General features: G+C 48.0%; 2 protein-coding genes across 3 annotated transcripts in view; one reads left to right on the top strand and one right to left on the bottom strand.

Moving 5' to 3' along the window:
• Nucleotides 1–15,289, top strand: part of LOC8035108 (F-box-like/WD repeat-containing protein TBL1XR1) — a 43,003-nt gene extending 27,714 nt beyond the window's left edge. For both annotated transcript variants that reach the window (XM_029989629.3, XM_029989631.4), the window contains exons 9-14: nucleotides 1,730–1,912; nucleotides 3,888–3,962; nucleotides 7,745–7,872; nucleotides 10,818–10,983; nucleotides 11,872–11,973; nucleotides 12,939–15,289. In XM_029989629.3, coding sequence (XP_029845489.1) covers nucleotides 1,730–1,912; nucleotides 3,888–3,962; nucleotides 7,745–7,872; nucleotides 10,818–10,983; nucleotides 11,872–11,973; nucleotides 12,939–12,968 — 684 coding nt within the window. In that variant the 3' untranslated portion in view covers nucleotides 12,969–15,289. The remainder of the gene's footprint in view (nucleotides 1–1,729; nucleotides 1,913–3,887; nucleotides 3,963–7,744; nucleotides 7,873–10,817; nucleotides 10,984–11,871; nucleotides 11,974–12,938) is intronic.
• Nucleotides 15,290–15,412: 123 nt separating this feature from the next.
• Nucleotides 15,413–22,648, bottom strand: part of LOC8035106 (tyrosine-protein kinase HTK16) — an 80,722-nt gene continuing 73,486 nt past the window's right edge. Inside the window, exon 17 of the mRNA XM_029989628.3 lies at nucleotides 15,413–18,831. Within this exon, the coding sequence (XP_029845488.2) occupies nucleotides 18,628–18,831 (204 nt within the window). The 3' untranslated portion in view covers nucleotides 15,413–18,627. The remainder of the gene's footprint in view (nucleotides 18,832–22,648) is intronic.

Below are 22,648 nucleotides of genomic sequence, written 5' to 3'. Positions count from 1 at the left end.
CTTAGACTACAATTAATCCAAATAGGTGAATTTTGAAAAACGCGAAATTTCGCGTTTTTTGAACATTTTAAGACCCGCGTCTCCCCTTAAATTATGGTAGAAGCTATGATCCTGCACTTTTATCTATATTGTGAATAATGAAAATGGCTCAAAATGGTTCTACTGTCACACCCTATAGCCGACTTGGTTTTTAGCCTAGTCAGTTATATCAAAATAGCGGCCACAGCGAAGAGATCAGGATTTCCCATTCCCGTTTGCACTTTTTCTGTATATTTGTGTCTGTTTTTAGGGAAGGAATTTGAATGGCTCCCGCGGACGTAACGAAGAGAAATTTTGTGATAATTTAAAAAAACAATCGGATTGGGAAAGTTGGCCAAGTCGCAGCTCTTTTTGCAAATGGGGCCCACAAACCGCAATCTGACGAAACACAAACTTGGGCGCAAACTCAGTGTTGTGAGCGCTTCTTTGTTTTCTTCATGTTTTGTGTCGGCATTGCTAGTTGGTGTGGTCGCTCTCTGCGTGAAAGTTCAGCTTCGCTCATCCACCAATTTGTCGAATGATTGCCACTCAACAGTGGCAAGTCCCAGCACCTTGATGGGGAAGACAAAGGCGATCTCCTTGAAAGAACTGCTATCCTCGACGAAGTGCTCATAATTGTAAAGAATGCCTTCCTCCGCCGGTGTGGCCGTCGCAGCTGTCCTTACGTAGCTCACGAGGTCTTCTCTCGGCAGGAGCTTCTCGCAGTTGGCAAGAGGCAGCTCTGATCTAGCAGAGATTGCATGCAGGGAAGCCTCGACCGCTTTCTGCAGGCACAATAAACATGTGCCCAAGATAACCTGTGTTACCTTTCTTTTTTTTTCTGCACGTTACTTTTTTGGAGTTAGATATAATGAGGAGGCAGATATAGCGAAGTGATTTCCGATTTCTGTTGACTTTGTTATAACCGGTCTCGTCAGTATCGTATTTGTGGATTATTTTTTCTCAAGTTGGTGAATTGGCGATGTTATGGGTGAAGTTTAAAGATTTTGGCATTGAATGCAGAAGTCCACTAAATTGCATATTTAACTGAGGCAAACTCCCATACACACCAAATTTGTGATAAAGAATGAGTTGAATTTCACCAAAAATAAACTCCAGAACATTTAGTATAATGTTGGCAATCTCGATAGAGGTGTCGTCTTCCCTAAACCATGCTGCAAAGCAAGCTTTTGCGTTACAGCCCAGAAATCAAAATGAGCTGAACCCGCTTGTAGCAGAACCTGCTTTTAACTGCGGAAGGAGATTTCTCGGCTCCAGAATCTGCACGCTGGCAAGGAAAGCCGAGAGCGCCGTACTGACTGTTGGAATGTGTCCGGTTGCCTTTAAGTAGACTAAAATCAGACCCCTGGGAAGCTCCAGCAGCCGGGAGTTTTGGACATCGCAAGGACAGCGACACTGGCGTTGGCTCATACTTTTTGGCGCAATTTCTAGAACCGACAGCCAGGATTGGGACGTAGTCCATGTCAGGACCACTTTCGAGGCTGTCTCCTACCAGTCTGTTTTAGCGTCCATACTGCCCGTGCATTGAAAGTGCTTCCCAAGTGGCAACAGACGGCACGAATGTTGCCATCTCGACGGTTGGGCGTTGCGGCAAAAGAGCAAGCCCGAGGGTCCTCTGGTCGGGGCATCTGGCCGGACCCGGAGTGGGAGGGACCACTTTTGAAGAGGCAGCGTTTTCTCCCTCCTCCAGACGACCATCATTTGGGACGCCAGCACGGGCCAGTGCACGCAGCAGTTTGCCTTCCACACGGCGCCAGCCCTGGACGTGGACTGGCAGAGCAACACGAGCTTTGCCTCCTGCTCCACGGACCAGTGCATCCACGTCTGCAAGCTGGGCTCGGACAAGCCGGTCAAGACCTTCACAGGACACACGGTATGCCCACGGCCGGCTGCTTGCTAGGCGACCGGATTGAGCTCCTCAGTTAGAAAAAAAAAAACTTCTCGGACGTGGGCACCTAAAAGAATTGAGCCTTTCTTTCGATTATGGAGCATCTTAATCGCCAATTGAGACTGCGCCACAGCTCGGCCCGTTGCCGCTTGCAGAGTGGAGAAGAGAAAAACTTGGGGAAAGTGGAGCCCTCGGTAGCGTGGACCGAGCCTAGTTTTGCCCCTCTCTCTCGCACCGATTTTCGGGCTCGTCTTCTTCATTTGATAGCGATGCCTGCTGGTTAAAGGGACAATGAAGACGATTTTATTTAATTTTTCTAAATGATGTTTTTATGCTTCTTGGGAACATAGCATGCTGCCTAACTTTTTGTAGACATTTGTGACGCATATTTCTGTGCCTACGAAAGAAGTAAAGAAACCGAAACTGAACAATCTCCATTCTCGTTTCTGGGTCTCCGAAAACGGAGGTGACGTAGGGAGTGACGTCGAGTCTGAATAGTCGGTATCGGTAGTATTTAGGAGATTGAGACTCTGGTTACCGCGGTGGGTTATAGCGGCGCGGTGGCACGATCATTTCTTCGAATCTGTCAACATGGACGGCAATGCCGCTCTCGCGAGAGAGTTTGAGCTTCGTTCAGTGACCCAGCACAAACGGAACGGGAGTATGTGTGTGGTGGCCTCCGCCATCACCCGACAGAGACCGCCCAGCCGGTAAAGAGCGGCCCGCATGCCGAAGGACGGGGACGCGGGGGAGATGCTTAGGGGAACGCGGCAGTGATCCGGCTTTTCCCAGAACTGGTTCTTCCGCGGGGGCACTCCCCAAGAAGGAGAAAATAAAGAGCACCATTTTTGGTTTTCACCAAAGTCTGACGTACTCTTTTCGTCGTCAAAGAACGCAAACAGCAACCCAGACGTGAAAACTAGCGTCGTTCGAGCGAATACTGGTCTTCAGTCGACAGTTAGAACAGTCATCTACAGCCACAAATTTGGCATGACTACCATTTTGCAGAATCCTTCGAGTACCATGTTCTTTTTTTTTTTATTTTATTTTGTTTGCCCATAGTTGCTCGTTGGCCATTTCGCGTCCAGCGTAGCAAAGAAAAAAAGACAACAGTTATGCTGCTTTATTTAGGGTTTAGTAACCCTAAATAAAGCTTTTCATAATCATTCAAGCGGAAATTGGAACAGTATTCCTAAAAATTACGAACCAAAACGTGACCGAAGGCACGTCTCTCGTTTCGACCAATCGCTGACACGTCTCTTGTGAAGTCGCGCTTCTTGGCCCCGCATCGGTCACGTGAGCTCCGCTTCTCCCTGCTCCTGCCGCAACTCTCGGGGCGTCACCCCAGTCGATCCCATATGATTATTACCGCAACTGTTTAATTGATTTGTGCGGCACACAAGCGCCGTTTTCAACTGAAATTTTGGCAACGTGGCCCGAGACGTGCCTGGAATCCAGTTCCATCGCCAAAAAGATGTCCGAAATTGCCTTCATTGTCCCTTTAATTAACCCGCATCGAGGCCCTTTTCTAGGAATGTACAGAGCGCTTCGAATGTAAAAGAGGCCGACAGTCGGTTCCTTTATCAGTGTAAGCTAGGAATGACACTGTGCTGTTTGATTCAAACCAATATTTGCACACCCTGTTTTTCAGATTTGCGAGCAGTCGCGTTAATATTAGTATATGGGCGCGTAGATCGCTTTGCCTCAAATCATTAAGAGCTGCCAAAGGGCAGCACTTGTGAATTACTACACTATTCAGTCGCCCGTTCACTCGCCTTGGAATGACGACCCGATGGGCTAGAAGTGGGTTGCACGGCACTTTTGTCGCATTCAATGTGCTACATTAATTAATTAATAAATTGACACTTTCTTTGGGAGAAATTTGATGAGAAACCCCAGGCGGGGGCATTTGACAAGGGGCGTGTGGGGAGAGCCTAACAATGTTCCTTCTGGGGCCCAGAATGAGGTGAATGCCATCAAGTGGGACCCCCAGGGTGTGTTGCTGGCCTCCTGTTCAGACGACATGACGCTCAAGGTGAGTCTGAGCCACTTAGGCCGCTGGAGGTCCCTGCCGTAATCGGTCGTATGCGTTAGCGAAGCATTAGGCTCGGTTTTCATAGCAGCGCTGTCGATGGTCCAAGGTGCATTTGGACGGGTTTTTCGCCACCTTAGCGTGTTGAGCGCCAAGTTGAAATTGGTGATGCGTTAAGCGTACCGTGAGCGATGCGTTCCTTAGATATGTCCGTGCCGCAGTGCCGACCAATCTTTTACTTGGCTTTTACTCGTTGACCCCGTAAGTGACGATGTCGCAACATAGTGCTCAGCTTCAAACAAACCGTTGCTAGGGCCGTTGTTACAGACAAATGCGTGGGGTCTCAACTCGAGGTTAGAAATTGTTCTCTAAAAAAGGAAATAATTTATTGTATGCATTGTGTTTTCTAAATACAAATTTTGTTTGAATTATTGGAAGTGCGAATTATGAAAAATTCATCTAAAGATAATTCAAGATAAAATTAAGATTTGCTGTATGAATGGGGCACATACAAAAAATATATTTGATGCTTTTCTCTACATAGGCCTACTGATCATAAGCAGGTATGCCACTCATGAAGCATTTGTAAAATAGATGGCCATAAGAATATGTCATGAAGCACGCGCCACTCATTTGTATGCTCAAGGACGACGACGTCCTTAGTGTCGTCCTTGAGGTTGTCCTAGACATCGTCCTCTAAGTGTCATCCTTGAGGTCGTCCTCTAGGCGTCATTCTCGACGTCGTCCTAGAGGTCATCCTCAGAGTCATGTGAGAGGTTGTTCTAGATGCCGTACTTGGCGTCGATCTCCAAGACGTCATCCTATACGTTGTCATAAGCTGTAATACATGTAGAAACATTACTTGAAAACATTTCTCTCGCGGGACTATACTGCTCTGGCCTTGCTACACATAAGCAGTCTTAAATGTTAGCCGTTACAGAAATAGTTATTTATCTCTCAAAACAAAATTAAGTTGATTCATCATGCCAAGAAGTTCTAGTACGGACAATTATTGGGGGGACACACGAGCAATGAAAACGGTTGCCGCGCAGCAGTTCTCATAGCAACCTACGCGAATGCTGTTACGTGGACCTATGCCATGCTGCCACGACGCAGCGTCCGCGCAAGTTGCTATGGAAATTTCCGCGTTGTACCCGTTTTCATAGCTGATCGTGCCCTTCTTGAGCCCCGTTGAGTCTGCTTCTCATCAAGCGCCGGTGCACTGCGGAAAAGCCACACCCGTGGAAGCATGCTCCACTGTTGTTGCCTTTCTGCAGTGCACCGGTGCGCGGAAAGAAGCGCACTCAACGGGGCCGCAAAAACAAAAAGTGACATTTCGCGTTGGAAGCCATTGACGACTCGCGCTTGGTTTTCAAATCTCAACTTCTTCCACTGCCATACACAAGCACATTGGAGAGACCTCTCTCACTACTGCACAGTGGTGAAACATTCTCGGCATAATATTGCGCGATTGGGAACTCTCAAACGGATCGAAAAAGTCATACAAGCAGCCGAGAAGGCTCTCACTTTGACCAAGATCGGATCCCTGAGAACCTCCAGCGGTCGGGAGAGTTTGGATGTCTGTTTCGGTTGTTTTCGTTTTCGTGCACCAAAAGCTTTTTGATACAAGAAGCGGCGCGGCTCTTCGACGACGCCGGCTCGGTGATTCAATAGCTCCCAGCCCTCGCTAGGGTCGCAAAATTTGGTCGCGAGTGTAGGTCGAAATTCTTTGGTCACGATTATAGGTTGACCCTTAATTTTTGACATTTCTGGAAAAAAAAAGGTCAACTTATATTCAAATAAATACGAAAGTTTGAATTAAGCGGCTTGTGAATACATTAAAAAAAGTGAAAGCCGTTTACAACTCCCTGTAACGCCGAATTAGAGCGCAGCTCTTGAGGAGGAGGAGGGAAGGGTACTGGGGGGGGGGAGTCAAGTGACCTTGGGGGGGGGGGGGGGTCACGTGACGATGCCGATGCCGATGACGTCATCAGTAACGATGACGATGCGGATACCGATGACGTCATCAGTGATGATGACAATGACGATGCCGGTGACGTCATCAGTGACGTCACTGATGACGTCATCAGCGATGATGACGATGCGGATGCCGGTGACGTCATCAGTGATGATGACGATGACGATGCGGATGCCGGTGACGTCATAAGTGACGTCACTGATAACGTCATCAGTGATGATGACGATGACGATGCAGATGCCGGTGACGTCATCAGTGATGATGACGATGACGATGCGGATGCCGGTGACGTCATCAGTGACGTCACTGATGACGATGACGATGCGGATGCCGGTGACGTCATCAGTGATGATGACGATGACGATGTGGATGCCGGTGACGTCATCAGTGACGTCACTGATGACGTCATCATCGATGATGACGATGCGGATGCTGGTGACGTCATCAGTGACGTCACTGATGACGTCATCAGCGATGATGACGATGACAATGCGGATGCCGGTGACGTCATCAGTGATGATGACGATGACGATGCGGATGCCGGTGACGTCATCAGTGATGATGACAATGACGATGCGGATTCCGGTGACGTCATCAGTGATGATGACGATGCGGATGCCGGTGACGTAATCAGTGACGTCACTGATGACGTCATCGGGGGTCACGTGACTTGGGGTGTCACCTCTGGGGTCACGTGACCCTGGGGACTTGGGGGTCACGTGACTCCCCAAGGTCACGTGACCCCGATGACCCTTCGGGAGGGGTCACGTGACCTTGGGATGACCTTGGGGGTCAAGTGACCTTGGGATGACCTTGGTTACGCCGACGGCGACGCCGCTCAAGCCGGGAACGGGCCCCTAAGAGCTGCGCTCTAAAACGTAGCAGGTCAATCGTTGCAGGTGATACCGCAGTGCGGATTGGAGCCCCAACTTTGTTTGGCCGATGGTCCTTTTGGATTGAAATCCAGTCCCATGAACTCGTTCATAGCAATGCCCCTAGCAATGGTTTTTTGAAGCGGGGACGTCACACCTACGAGGTCGATTACCTCTTTTGTGTGGAGAGGTTAAATAAGCCACACTCACGAAGTGTGGTGTGGCTTATTTAACGTTAGCGTTGTCACCGTTACCACGGCAACCTTTCAAGCCCAAAATGGAGATCACTACTGGTGCTTGATATGTTTTGCATCTAGGTCTATTTGCATAGTGTCACAACTCTGGCAACTGAAGCTGCTATTAACGCTAGCTGACACCTGAGGACTTTTCGCGGCACACTCGCGCTGTACTGCACCTGTTGCGATGTCTACATTTTCTTTTTAAATTGTAAGTAGGTACTCCTCAAAACTGTAACGAACGAATTGTAACATCAGCCGGCCTCAGAGGGGAAATGCATGCTTTTCCCAGACGTTATGGCTGGTGGGAAATATCTCCGACTACTTGGTGCATGTAGCATCCTATTTCGTCTGTCCTCAAAAGGATGGCAGAATGTGTTGTGGGGTAGAAGTACCGAGGCGTCTCTACAGTGCCTCAAATGCAACTGATGTGCTTGGCATCCGGAAAAGGAAGGTCCTTCTCTGCTGGGATGGTGGCTACAACGCCTCTCCTACGTTGGCTTGTGGGACCACAAACGACCTTGCTGATAGCAGACACCTTCTAGTTGCGGCACAACCCGTCTGAGAAGCAACTCCATCATTTGTGCCTTTGCCGTATTGGCGAGCGTCTCAAAAGGCGCGTTTGCTGCTGGGCCGGCGTGGGTGAACGGAGGAGCTCGGTGGTGGCGTGTTGTAGGACGTGTGCTTCTCCCCGTGCAGATCTGGAGCATGAAGCAGGATGCCTGCGTGCACGACCTGCAGGCGCACAACAAGGAGATCTACACCATCAAGTGGAGCCCCACGGGACCGGGCACCAACAACCCCAACATGAGTCTCATCCTTGCCAGGTGAGGTTGGGCAGGAGCCAATCCCCTCGTTGGCTGCCGGTTGGAATATGTCATCAAACATTGACGAGTCGGGAAACAGATAGAACGCGTTTCAGGGCTAATTTATGAGCCCTGGAATGCATTCTGGCTGGTTTTTATGAGCCTAGGTGTCTTTACAAGGAACACTTTGTCCCCTGGGGGGAATTGAGCCATGGACCTCCCGCCGTAGTCCGACGTCCCACCCCTGCGCTAGTGGGGCCGAGCTGCTCGTGTTGCCACGAAAGCTCCGTCGCAGCAATGGCGGAAGGAGTCGCGCAATCACGTAGTTACTGTAGACAACGTGATTACATAATCACCCTATATTACGTGCCTTCATGGGGTTTCAACCCCACCAACCCAGTTCTACATTTGACTAGAACGTCCTAGAGCAGAGGTTCTCGAACTTTTTTGTCCCAGGGTACCCCAGCAAGCCTCACTAAGGCCCAAGGACCCCCTACCCCCCCCTTTTGCCAACCGATAATACTGGGCAATAAAGACGTTTAGATGGTGATCAAGAGTTTCTTGCTCTGACAGAATAAGACAAAACGGAGGACTTCATCCACGAATTTAACTTCCACGAGTACAGGTTGTAGTGAAGCACTCGCGCTTCTGGCTGACTGGCCGAACAACACGTTCGCAACCTATTTTGATCGGTCATCGGTGGTTTCATCAGTAATGACTGACAATTCTGGAAGTCGTCCGTCGTTCCGAACGTGTATTTGTAGAAGCGTTATCAATTTGGGATTGTCCACCTTCTCTAGGGGAATATTCGCAGATATCAACGCATTCAGGGATTTGAGTACAGTGTCGTGCCTGGCTTCGCCAGTGGTCATTGCAGATTCCAGCGTTTGCAGTCGACTTGTTTTGATGGTTCTTCGTCGCTTTTTTGCTTGGAAAGGCTTCCTGTTTGGGCATTCTTACGATGACGGTTGCTCTCTATGTGCTCGGCAAAAAAGGGCTCCTCCATCTTGGTAAAAGTTGCACTTGCTTGTATTCCCATGCGAATTCTTTGCCAATCGGAAAACAATGCAAACAGAAAAATGGCGCACTTTCTGTTGCGTTTTGTTGCGCAAACGTTCGATGGATAGATGACTCTGGCTACGGCTGAGCCCTTTGATTTGGGTTGCAGCTGGTCACCTAGCCATTCTTTTTTAATTGATGATCTTAGAATATTTGAATAGAAAATTAAATTTCTTCAAGAGTAAAAAATGATGAGGAAATAGAAACCCTTTTGCCATTAACTAATACGAAAGTACTACTTTTCTGTCACCTTTCACTTAATCTTTCGATTTGAGCACGTGTAATGCCACCTTTTGGAAGCTACAAAAGCAATTTTTTTTATTTGCATTTCCGGAAAAGAAATTTAATTCTGTTATTTTTTGGGGAAATGTGGAAAGTTAGGGCCTCTAGACTCATTATACATAGTGACATGACTCGTAGGGAACAACCCATAGTGAAGTTGTACGACCCAATGTCGCAGAAATTGACCTCGGCGCTTCGCGTAAATCCCAAGACACCGTCCCCTCTGTACCAGAATAAACGAATCCTACGGACAAAATTGGGAAACGCATTGTCTTCCGAGCTCACAAACGCTCCCGAACACTATCAACAACTTTATCTCCATGGGGACTTTTCGCAAAGAGAAAGATATTGGTAAAACTTTCGATATATTGCCCCCTAGTAATGAATACATGGCAGATCGATGCAAATTGCTTAGTTTTATGCTTTTGCAACATTCCCGAAATCTCCGTAAAATTTGCGAAACATTGCATCCACAAAAATGGTAATTTCCCATAAATGTCCGGGCCCTACCCAAGGCGAGTGCATTGGTGCGGGGTAAAATCTTTTTCTAGATGGACAGGCACGGACAGCACGTTTAATTGTTTGTCAAGATTTTCAACACCCGAGGCAGCTCAGGACGCATAATCTTTGTCTACCGACTTGATTCCCAGAACAAAGTTGATTTTCATGCAAGTTTTTATTTCTCGCTGCTCGGTGTTGTGCATCGAACAAATCTTGGCAAAAATCATTTAGAGTTGGCGCCACCAAATAAAGGGGAGGCGAGGAAGAGAGGGACTGGAGGTGCCACAGCCTTGTTTCTACATAGCTGAGTGTCACAGTGGACTGTGATTGTGCACAAAATCAAGAGAGATGAGGCTAAAGAATGAAACCAATAAACAGACATATTTGTACAAAAAAGAAGAGAAATAAAAGATACAGATGAAAAGAATTAAAAAGAAACACTTTCAGGTAGACAGTTTTTGACTCGCGTTGCCTTGGAGTAGGTGATCGCCGGCGGACTTCCCTCAAAGCCTTGGCTGTCCGACAGTCCAGTTCCGGATGAATTATCCTGGGGTAGTTTTCGGGCCAGGAGGCCAGCCGCCGGGGTGTACTCGTTTCGGGACGGAAGTCTAACCATCCAGCAAAAATCTCTCGCACGCACCCCACACACCATCAAGGCTCACCTTGGCAGTGAGTCTTGATGTGTCAAACACGCAGGAAAAAACTTTCCTAAAGAATGCTCGTAGCCTGATCGAAATGAAGGAAACTAGAAAGGAAGCAAAATAAAAAGCTAGGAATTACTTGGCATCCGTAGGTCGGATCGGACGTGTTTTGGGAGAAATCTATGCAGGCATCATTTTGCAAGTTGTGAAACATTTTCTCTGTTGGTGGGTGGTGAAGGGAACCCTGCGCTTCAGTTTTCAGGAGGAGTCGCATGAGGCGACACTTCAATTTGGCAGGCAAAGATGCCAAATGCCAACAGTCGAAGAAAAGAAATTTGGTAGGCACCGGAGGAATGCGTGCAATGTTTTTTTGGTAACGCTCCAGGCCCATTTTGTGTTTGGACGATTGGTCTGGCAATGTGCACTTTGCCGTATTCGGGTACTGCCAACTGCGAGCTAAGGCGGGTGTGACGGACCATGCAGCGCGTCGTTTGACTCGACGGTGCGGCTCTGGGAGGTGGAGCGGGGCGTGTGCCTGTACACGCTGACCAAGCACACGGAGCCCGTGTACAGTGTGGCCTTCAGCCCCGACGGGAAGTTCCTGGCCAGCGGGTCCTTCGACAAGTGCGTCCACATCTGGTCCACACAGGTGAGGTCTCGGAAGATATTCATCTCTCCCCAAAAAGGAGAGATTTTATGAGCCTTTAACTCTGTCCTAACATGCCCCAGCTTGATCTGCCATTCCTAGAGTTCACTCTCATTTGAAGCATCTTCGCCCTCTTTCTGCGTGCAGAGTTTAATGATCGCAACGAGGACGGAACTACGCCAGCCGTTTGCCTGTTTTGGCATCAGATATTCTGCGCTGTATGGTCAAGCTTGGCATGGTTTCCAGAGCGCAAGTCAAAGCTACTTGCGCTACTTCGTTTGGCATCTCCCTCGCACGAGCGCGCGTGCAAATTAGACGCAAGACGAAGCCACGTGTCGTCGCGGCATTGCTGGGCCGCAGCGTTGTAAAAGCGACGCTAGACTCGACGACAGAAAACAGTAAATGTCCCCACGAAGCCAGTTCACGCGACCAGAAAATTCCTCTCACAGCTCTTATAGCCGCCGAGAGAGATGACCACACTGACTGGCCCTAGTCTTGACGAGACAGTGCAGAGGCCTACGGAGCTTGTAAACTGTAATGCGCATACTTGGGGGCATATACGTTGGTGAATGGCTTAGACATGGATCCTAGCCATTCATTGGGGGTGGGGGAATTGAGGCGTGGCACCCGCAAACATCCAACACTTTTGCCAACAAGAGAGGCATTTGTGAACCAGAGTTAGCTACGGTGTCGATGGGCGATTAAACAACGGTCCGTTGGTGCCACGGTTAATTCACGGGGCGCCCTAATGTGCCAGATGGAGTCGCGGTGCTTAGCGATGTGTGGTTGCATGCTTGGCGGGCGGTGGTAGGAAAATGTTTTCTTTCGGGGCGGTTTCTGTCCACCTGTCGGGAGGCAGGAATGGGGGGGTAAAAAAAGGGATCTTTCCAGAGCGGGAACCTGATCCACAGCTACAAGGGCACCGGCGGCATTTTCGAAGTTTGCTGGAACCTCAGGGGGGACAAAGTGGGGGCCAGTGCGTCGGACGGTTCGGTGAGTGCCTCCTTCGTCTGGTCGGCAAAAACCCGGTCGTATGTCTACAGTCTTATAATTCCCGGCAATGTATAATTACGGGATAAAATTTCTACATAGAAGCCATTAAACTCTTTTCCTAGTTTATACCGAATTGAAACTTGTGGATTGCCTTACAAGGACAGACGGCACCTTGCGGCAACTCTCGGCGAATCGTGTTTGCCACCTGGGTCCGCTAGCAGCGACATCATGTGCAGGCCTTCTACGACATGCAGTTGTGGGACGATTGCTACAATGACCGCATGAGCCGGCTACAACCAGGGTGCACTTTAGTGCCTCTCGTTTTGTAGTAAAGTCCTTACCGCAAAACTGAACAAGTGTAAGATACGGCGGACAAGCGATGGAGTTCGGAAACTGGTAGACCGACGTCTCGCGATAGCCAACACGCCATGCTGCTGCCCAAGCTCTCCGTCACGCACGAGGGCAATTTTTGGTGGAAATGCACTCGGCAATGGGGAACATTTCATCTGTCCGACGAAGCAAAATGCAAAAACCCGAGGGGAACTTGGTCAGCGCGGGAACAGCTCTAGTGAGTTAATCGACGCAGCCCAGCGTGGCCCACTCGACAGTAGCATTATTTGCCAGTCTTTTGCACCATTCATCCGAAAGCGCGGAGCGCTCGTTGGACTGCTCCGACCGCACTTCACTGCGCGATCGTGTGCAGAGAGCAAGCAATGAAAACATGGCACAGCGCTGCTCTTGCGGGGCCAACGATAACTGTGAAATTTGTTGATTGTTTAGTTAGTTTTAAAATTTTGCACGGGCAGGGTGCTTGCTCAGATTTTTGTGGTAAACGCACAAAGTTTGTTTTAGACCCTCTTTAATATTGTGAGCAACATTTTTAAGCATAGTCTGCTTTTTCTAGGAGTATTGTTAAATTCTGTTATCTCGAGCCCAGGAGTAAGTTTCTTGTGTTTTCTTTACAGGTGTTTGTTCTCGACCTCCGGAAGTTATAACATGGTCTCCGCAGAAAGCATCGCAATCTATTTCTGCCTCTAGAAAAAAAAGGAAGTACTTCCGGGGAACTCTGGGGCTGACCAACTAAAACGGTCATGTTTTAGACTTTTTTTTCATTGTCATTCAGACTGTCACCGACCCCATGGGCAAATTTTTTTATTTCATTTTCACTCCTGGTTAGCCCTTTTCTCATTACATCTGTGCCGACGTGACGTGGACCTCGAAGTGTCAATGGCATTTCCTCATCCTTGAAAAGGACAAGAGTGGTTCCCCGACTGTCGTCGTCTATTCACCTTGAAGCCAGTGGAAGAGCGCTGCAGCATCCTTGGCACACTGTTGTCTTACGGAAGTGGTGCACGAAGAATGATGCTATTTTACCTCCTTTTTTGTTGTCTTTTTTGTTTGTTGACTCGTTTTTCTTTGGCCAACCGAGACATGTTTGACGTTTGTGCTCTACATGCCATTCTTTTTTTATTGACTTTCGGTGTATCGGCAGCTATACCCAAATGGCTCTGGTGCTAAGAAAAGACTTTTCCTGCATTGATTTAAGGATCGTCCGAATACTTTCTCTTTGGGATGTGCATATGTAATGATTGGGTTATATCTGGGAAAACAAATGGTGATTGTTTCTTGGTTTGTAGGGGCTAGTTTGTCTTCCTTTTTTGGCTGTAGATTGTCCAATAATATGTAGAGTATGGATGTGGCCAAGAGCATCTTGTAACAAAATTAAATTTCTATCGAGTAATTCACTAAGTATCTGCAGTATAAAAATTTGCTCATCCTGTGAAGATCAACTTGCCTAAGTTATGTCCACAAAGATATCTGTACCTTTTTCGGCAGGCCGCGAAAGCTACGAGTGCGACGCCGTAGCTCGGGAAGGACGTCTCGGTGTGCTTCCTTGCTACAAGATCTTTCCAAGGTTGCTCTCACAGCCTTTAAAGGACTTATGCTAGGTATAGATTAATCCGATTCACAAATCTGAACACGTTAGCGTCCCTCTTGGAGCCATACGTTACCTTGAAATTCGGGAAATGATAGTGCAATAAGAAGTTTGACAATGAAATTCATGCGAGCATAGCTCCACCTCAAGAGTCTGGCACATGCACTTGGCCTTTCTACCAACCGTTTTCAAAGCCATGTCTTTGCACTCTACTACGTGCGAGGTGCTCACTTTCCGACTAGGACATGGAAATGAAGACAATACCTGTTCTTTCGAACTGAGGACAGCTACTTCATCGACCTTCCATTAAGTTTTCCGGCGCAAAGCACTGGTGAGCGGGTCTGTCCAAAAGCAAATCTTTTGGGCCTTGCAGCTCCCCTCATTTGGGACAGACATTTGGCACTTTCACTGTCGGGAGCTCGCAACAAATTTCGGAAGGGGTCGTTATATGGCCAAGATTGACACTATAGAACTTGCATTCTATCGTGTCGAGCTCGTTGAATATCTTGTGCGCTACGTTTATGTTCCGGCTAGTGTGTTTGACAATGAAGATGCTGGCAGATTTGTTTTCCTCTGGACTGAATTTGAAGGCCTCCATCGCTCGTGGCTGCTTGGCATCACCACAACGACTGTTGAGGCCGAATGATGTTGCAGTGCTTGAAATTGGGTCGTACGGCACGCCTTGTCCGTCTGTGCTTTGTTGCAGCCCCTCCCAGGACGTAAGCAGTGGGGACCCATTCACGCAGTACCTTAGGTATACTTGCATCCAAACCGTGCCAGCAACTCGAGGAGTAGCTTCGCAGGCGACATTCGAGGCAGTGATGTCTCGGTGACACGCAACGTAAGCAAATGTTGCTGCGTGAACGGGCCTCAATGCTTGCGGTTAGGAAACATACAGTTCCGGAGCCGCGCGTTGTGCGAGGACCCTTGTTGCGCCATTCTCGCCAGGCTGGTGTCGGTTGGCGAGACCCATCCCAGCAGCACCCACCGACTGCAGAGATGGGGTGTTTTGTCCAGGCCTTGTTGACCGTTTGAACATGCTTGACCAGTTGGCTAGGAACACTATTCTAGCCCTTCCGGGGACATTTCCTCGGAACGTCCAATCCCAAGTTCTGGTGGACGATTCTAGGCCTGGTTGTGCCCATCGTCAATTTTGGTTTCATTTTAACTGTCCTCTGTCCCTCATGGAGTGTACATAACAGAGACAGAGTGCACCATTTGATAGGATTGTATATAAGGACTCGGAAAATTATTTCCTTGAGCAGAAACATGCTGCTGTACTTGATGTGCCTAAAGGTGATGGTTTCAAATGCGACACATCTGTACAATTGGGCCTCGAGAGGTGAAATTTAGATAAAATAATACTGTGAAGCTTCTCCACTGCGTGTACTCATTGTTTTGCATGCCCAGATTCTAGGGGGCACCGAGGACCGCTCCTCGGGAAACCGCCCCAAAGTTTTGCTCGTCTTGCACGATGAGCGAGCTATTGCCACACTACAGATGTCTAACAAATTCAGTTTTATTTATGTAACCCATAAAACCTGTAACAATGCAAACCCTGATACCGCAATGTGCAGCGGCAGTACACACTTGTCCCATTAATTGGAGGTATTATGGGACTTCTTTCATCTAAAAACAAATGTTCACTTGACACATACTGTAAACGACTTCCTTTTTGCAAGGACCAAGTCTTTACGATTTTAAGAATATTGCATAAAAGTGGAAGTGGGTAACAAACACACAGCACTGCTCCCAAGTGCAGACTTTAGTGTCCGCAAAATGTTCCGAAACCCGCATTTTGAAAGCTTGCCAAAAATAAAGTCGTTTAGAGTATCTCATGACCTCGTACCCCTATGCAAACATGTTTGCATGGAGGTATGCTGGTATCGGGCAACAAGGTAACAATGTACAACAATGTAACAAAAGGCATACAAATTAACATTTCATCAATAAATGCACATTTTAAAATGGTGGGGCACATGTAAGACAAAACAAAAGTGTCTGAATTGCACTTCAGATTGCGCAGCGGATGGACCTTTGTAAGCTTAAGGCTGCAAGTTGAGATTTTGAGTCCTTAACGTGCGGAGCACAGCATGCAGAGCATTCCTAGATAAGCTACCACACCGGAGGCTGCTGGTAGCTTTTCTTGGCACTTGCCTCATAATCTCGAGTGGGAAGTTCCATTGCAGGTGAAATACTTCTGGCAAGAACAAATGACTTGCAATTCGGTTATAAAGTTTGTGTGGCACCTTGGAAGCGGAGCCCCCTAAGCCTCAGACTGGTTAAATTTTCCAGAAACTAAGTACTATGGTGCTCCAGCCGGATCTCCTTATATATCTCGATCTGCAACCTGCTTGGACAATAAACAGCCCAGACGTGATCATGAAACCTGCTTGTTGGCACTGGAATCGATGGACGGGTGTGCACTGCAACTTGGAGCACGTTAAAGACCCTCAGAAATGTCCATTCTATAACAATGTCCATGCAAATTCCAAAGCAACTTTTTCCAACTTGATCGTTTGAGTGGTAGCATTCAAGTTGTGCTGCCTCGCACAGCATACAATGCCCAGAAGGAGCTCAAGAGACGATGCAATGCCTGCAGGTGTCGCGCAGAAGGCGCACTAGATTCTGAGCATGAGATTCTGGCACAGATGGCATTTTTGTGAAAATATGGTTCGATATAGCACACACTGTGAAAGCAGACGGGCCTTTTCTCCCCGTAAAGATTGCTATGGGCCAACAACTGCCACAGAAACATGCAGGAGTGCCTAGGCAGAACTTTTCGTACCAGCACCTCGTTGATCTCAAACTCCCATAATTGGAAGCCTCGATCACAAAGTTAAATCCCACGTGAAACGGAGTGGTAATTGGGCATATGTTTCTTAGCCTGTTAATCGCCACAGATATGCATTCTTTATAAAGGCACTTGGCACTAAGTGGCACCTCCACTCTGCCTGACAGCACAGTCTCTGGGCATGTCTTTGCACTGTTGGGTCCACAGCACCACACCATCGTTTGTTGCGCGGGACAACCTTCGACAGCTTTTAGCACTATTTGGGCAGTTGCTAAATGGCCACAGTTTATCGTAAAGTACCGGAGGTTCATAGCCAATGCTAATCTAGCCACTATGCAAGAGTAGATATTAAACAGGGATGCACCGACAACCTGCATTCATAGTTTGTGATTGTCTTTTTCTTTTTTTTTTTTTCATATTTGAGATTGAAGAAAAGGCGCTTGCATATAGCAGGAAGACTTATGAATTCCCTTAATTAAGTATAGCTGGGCACCTCTACACAGGTTTAATTTTATGTCAAATGCCACAATTTATCTGCTGTCCCAATGTAGCCATTGGACATTCTGAGGCTACATTTCTTAAACAACAGAGTTTAGAGGTGGCAGTTTGAAATTTTTACAAGTTTAGCCGAGTTTCCCTTTAAGCATGCTGCAACAGTAATAAAAGCCTCGAAAGAAACTATTCAACATTCTATGGAAAATCTCTGTCCCGAACCCACTATTTGTTGCACTTCAAACCCAAAATCCACTATTCGCGTATGCCTAAAAAAAATGTGATCTTGGCTTCTCTGCGGTGGCGTTGATGGTCGCAGCTCAACATCGAGGTGGATCTGAGAGTTGCGGTCTCCAAACTTGGCACTTGTTTTGAGAAACTAACAGACAAGATCACTTTAGTCATTCCTGCTGGAACCCATTTCTTTTTGATGCCCAGCTGATTCACAGACTATATTAACTGCGAAACAAATTTTCACCATCTATTATGTATACTACTGTTCATGCAGTGAAACCAATGAGGTAGAGGGGCTTGGAGTGATAAACTGGCAGCTGAAAGCGACCCCCAATTGGTCGCCGCCATTATTGCACATTTTGGACCACTAGACACGTGACCTTATTGTTTTATAACATTACCGACGAGATAAGTTATGTTTCGTTCATTTTAAGTCCAAAATGTGCTCTTACGACAAAAACTTGGGCAGCTTTGCAGTGCCTCCGCTAGATGCTGTCAGCCGGGGTGCTGTATTTTGGTGTTTTTTTTTTTGAGCTAGACACTGATCCCTGGGGTAACGATGTCGAAAAAATAGTTTATTGAGTTTTTTTACAGCAATTGCGATACAAATCTCGGCTTAGTTTTGCATAAAAGCCTCGGCATTTGGTACGGTCACGTGTCTAGTGGTCAAAATTGTACAACATGGTGGTAGCCAAGTGGGGGTCACTTTTGCCTGGTGAGCTTTAACCCTCTGCCTTGTTGAGTGAAACCTATGCTTGTGGCATTCTAAAATGTTGAGGGGAAGGTCACGATGCAGCATTATATATTTGAAGGGGTTGCAGGGTAGCAGCGCATTAATGTAGGCACAGTCGGCACAACCGTAGTCTGGTTCAGTTGCGTGGGCAGGTTACTTTGAAATCGGCCTCTGCCAAGGGCGAGCGAATTTGCCAGACCTCCGTAATAAGTATGTGCTCCCACCAGACGTGCACGGCAGTATGTTCCTCCAGACTAGCCGCTTGCAAGTTGCATAGGAGTATATGGTGATCAATGGGTTCTGCCTCACTGGCACAACTGGATATACCGAGCAAGCAACATAGTTGCATCCTCGCATTGTGCTGCGCAAGGACCCCAGAGTGGGCCATGAACCCGCAGAGCTCGCTTCATCGCTCATCGACGCCAACTGCGGCGCACCGGCGGGGAAAACGTCCGTCGAGGGCGCCTACGCAGCGACCCCCGAGGGTTGGGGTGTACATCCGGCGCAGAGGAGGCGTCCGGCGTGGGAAGCGAAGAGGGCGGCCAGGCTCGTGAAGCGGGGCCTCCTGTCGGGCTGCAGGTCCCAGCAGCGTTGCATGACCAAGTACGCCCAGGCGGGGCAGCCGGCGGGAGCCGCCAGGCGCTGGCCGGACTCCACCAGTGCCAACACCTGCAGGGGTGTTTCTCCGTCATGCTCGTGCGACCAGCACGTCGCAAAATAAACTTTAAAGGGCAACTCCGCTCAATTCCAAAAATTTTAGGCTTGTTTGGGATTCCATTTCTCAAAGCACTACTAAACAGCTCTCGGATTTGTGAAATGTGGAATATTATTTGTGTAATCTTAATTTAAACATCAGCAGATACTGAAACTTTGGTTGCGTCAGGCAACATTGGTCTCGTCTTGTAAGTCATGGCCACGTCGCGTCTAACCACGTGGCCTTGTGACGTTCGTGGGGGCAAGGTACAGGACACGTGACTCAGGCAGGCCGCTTCAAATGGCGCAAAAAGTGACGGCCCGGTGGAGGGGGGGAAGGGGAGAAGACGTAAAAGGAGAGGGGGAGTGGAGAAACTGGACATGGGGAACAAGTTGGGACAGACGCGTCGGGGGAAGCAAGTCCGAGCGGGAACCGCGGCGAGAAAAGTGCCAGGGAGAGCGGTGGAGAGAGCACGGGAAACAATGCACCAGAGAAGCACAACGGAAAGGCCTCCCGTTGGCGTCCGCCCCAGGCCCTTGAGCCCTGGGAACCCCGGATTGCCTCAACCGCAAGGCCATTCGCTAGCGTCAGCACTTCAAGCCCCAGAACTTTGTGAGCCTGACCAGAGAAGCACAAGGGCCACCCGCTGGCGTCGGTGCTCCAAGCCCCTGAACCCCATAAGCCCCGGAGCCAACTCGCCCAGGCACCAGCACAGTGATAGACAGCCCGGGACACCACCTCTTCAAAACGCCACGATGGTCGGTGAGCTGCGGGTGGCACCGGCACCGACTCCTATTATTATAAAACGGTAAATATTGTTTTTGCCTCGTCTCTCCTCACCTCATCGTGGCCCCACCACAGCGCGTCTGTGCCCCTCCACAGGAGTCGTCATAGTCTCTTCTATGTGACGGCAGGCGAACGTAGAGCAAAGCGCAGGTGTTGTCTGCTCTTCAATTTTCGCCAATTTAGTTTGCTACGACATTGTGTGGAAACTTCTGAAAGACGCCTCCCAGGCTGGTCAACTGGTAATTCGAGCAGGCAGCAACACAACATCGTGAGCCTTTGGATTTTTCTCCACTCATTGCAGCTAGGCACCGGAGATGCGGCCCGTGCTCGTATCGTAAACAAGACGTCCTTCTCAAGCTAGAGCAGCGGCGAGACAAAACAAACTTCTCTCGGCTCCGAGAAGCGCATCCGTGTTACGGTGATTACGTGGATGCCATTGAGCCGACACCGGGAGGGGGAACTCAAGACGTCATCGTTCCATTTCGCTCAGAGAAGTAAAAACAAACAAAACGTGAGAATGACGTAGCCATGCCTCTGACGTAGTGGCTCAATGTTGGCTGCTCCAACTCCGTGGCATTGATTGCGCTGATGATTGCGCCTCGCGCCGCACACTAGAGTTGGCAGATTTCGGCGACTTGGCTCGCTTGAATGTTTGCTGGCCAGTTTATTAAATATATAGACGGAATTAGATCGTAATATTTTACATGTAGTCTTCCTATATGATATTGAAGAGGACTGCATAGTTTTTAAATATAAAAAATGAAGCGGAGTTGCCCTTTAACCAAAAAGACCATGAATGTTCTTTGTCTTTGCTGGTAAGAAACAAAAGTGTATGTGCCAACACTAGCAGAAAGTTGTAGCTCTGGTTATATGTCTGTGCTCACTTATTTAGAGAATTCAGGATTGTTTTTCTGCTGAATGATGTACAGGAAGAATACAGATTAAAAAACAGCAAGGGGGAGGGGGGGGGGGGGCTAACGGGCCAGCCTACCGCCGTCACATCATCGGCCCAGTTCAGTATTGCACTGCAACTCCTTCAACTATTGTCATGTCTCCACATCTCGAGGGCAGGCCAACCTCTAACTTTTTACAAAGTCCATTTCTGGTGGACAGCAAAATGCAAATGCTGCGTGTGTGTTTTCACTGTCCTTTATTCGTTCTGCTTAAATTGCATATGCACCAACTAACACGTTCCCCAGTTCATTTTAGGCATCTGTTCGCTCGCCATCAACTCTGCGTAGTTTCTGCAGTGCTCTAATTCAGTCAATGTGACTCGCGTGAACATGCAACTTGGTTTGGCGTCTCCCCTTGGCGTGTATGAATGGGACGCAAGACAAAACCACGTGCTCGCGCCGTAGTGTAGGGCACTGTCGCGCCAGCGTTGACGTGACAATGTAGCAAAAAAAAGTTGATAGTTCTCAACACAATGCATTACAGCTTTGCGAGAAAACGTTGTGCCCTAGCGACGCACGGGTCGAGCAAGATAGCTGTGGTTTCACTCTGGTTATATGACCTTGACATGTCTCGTGACGTCGGGTTGCACGACACCATGACGTCGCGCACATGCAGCTCGTTGGCAACACATTCTGAACGTTTGAGCAAGGAAGACTTGTAAAAATTTTAATGGGTCCGCGAGTTAAAGAATAAAAGAATTTGCATTAGCTATGTCAGTTGATTCAGTGATGCCATATTTTTTATATTTATGTTCACGTTTATATTGAAATATATGTGTGCATGACCGAGAAAGAATGCTTCTCGATAGATCTGGGATATTGGTGTTTATTCTTACCCGAGAGTAAAAGATGAAGCCAGAATGACCTTTCCTAGTCATTCTTGCCCTAGTTCAATTCCAAATCTTCTAGGTGGAATGTTTGAGAGATATTGTTGTAGCTAAGGAGCCAGCTGTTGCAATGTGGCAAAATTGTGCATCAATATTTAAAGAACTCTATCTTTTAGTACTTACTCTCCTTAATCATCTGCAATGACTCGTTGACTTGCTCGTTGACTAGCTTATGGTGGCAAAACCAGAGTGAACCGTCAACCCCCGTGAGCGTCCCCCAATGCGACGGCAGCCCCCTCGCCTCGCGAGAAGCTCCCTTTGAGGAGGCGCCTTTACACTCGCACATGCAAAGCTCCAGTGCACAGACGCGTGGTATACTGCGTGCAAGGTCAAGCACATTCGTTTGAGCAAGAGAACGAAAGTCCCGTGCATATCGCCTTCAAGTTTTAAGACATTCGATTGCAAGCCCATGCACTCACATTCTCAATGCAAAGCCGCTCGATGGCATATCACCAGCTGATATCACTGAGTCACTCAATATCACGTCACGGACTCAGTCATATCACGGAGTCACTCAAAACAAACTCGGTCACATCACGGAGTCGCTCAATATTATTTCACGAACGCAGACTTGTATCACGGAGTCGCTCGATATCTCACATACTTGAGTCCATATCACAGTCGTTCAAATTCACTTGCAATCATGCGGTGTGTGTGAGTGAGTTGTTCAATCCAGGCTGTTTGCTAGCATGTTTTGAAAAACTTTTTCTGTTTTCTCAGAATTCATTTTTTCGTCACAACAAAAGAGTTCACCCATGATATCTTCTGATCTAAACTTTAGATATGAATACCTTTCTCAGGGTTTAATACCTCATAAATCAGAGAGTGCAATGATACTAATATTTCTGAAAATTGTTATCTGCAATATTTTCTAATTTGCAAAAACATTAATGATTCCTTTCTAATTATCAGAAAAAAAAAAAAATTCCATGCATAACTTTTTCTAGATTGATGCTAAAATTATAAGAATGGCATTGTTGGATCCTACTCTTAGCAGAACACTCTATTCTCTTACTAGGGGGGATCGGTGGTCGAGTGGACTAGCGCACACCAGCTCGGAGCACGTAGAGTGAAAGCTTGCGCTGCAGGATCCCAGGTTCAATCCCCACTTCTGCCCGTTTCAATCCGGATGAGCATCGTACCGGTGTGCGGTCGTGTATCGCTAC

This window comes from Ixodes scapularis, unplaced genomic scaffold (genome assembly GCF_016920785.2).
Source record: "Ixodes scapularis isolate PalLabHiFi unplaced genomic scaffold, ASM1692078v2 PGA_scaffold41__6_contigs__length_2269736, whole genome shotgun sequence".
Taxonomy (NCBI): domain Eukaryota; kingdom Metazoa; phylum Arthropoda; class Arachnida; order Ixodida; family Ixodidae; genus Ixodes; species Ixodes scapularis.
The sequence above is the reverse complement of the archived record's forward strand: the minus strand, read 5'-3'. Positions and strand labels throughout refer to the sequence as shown.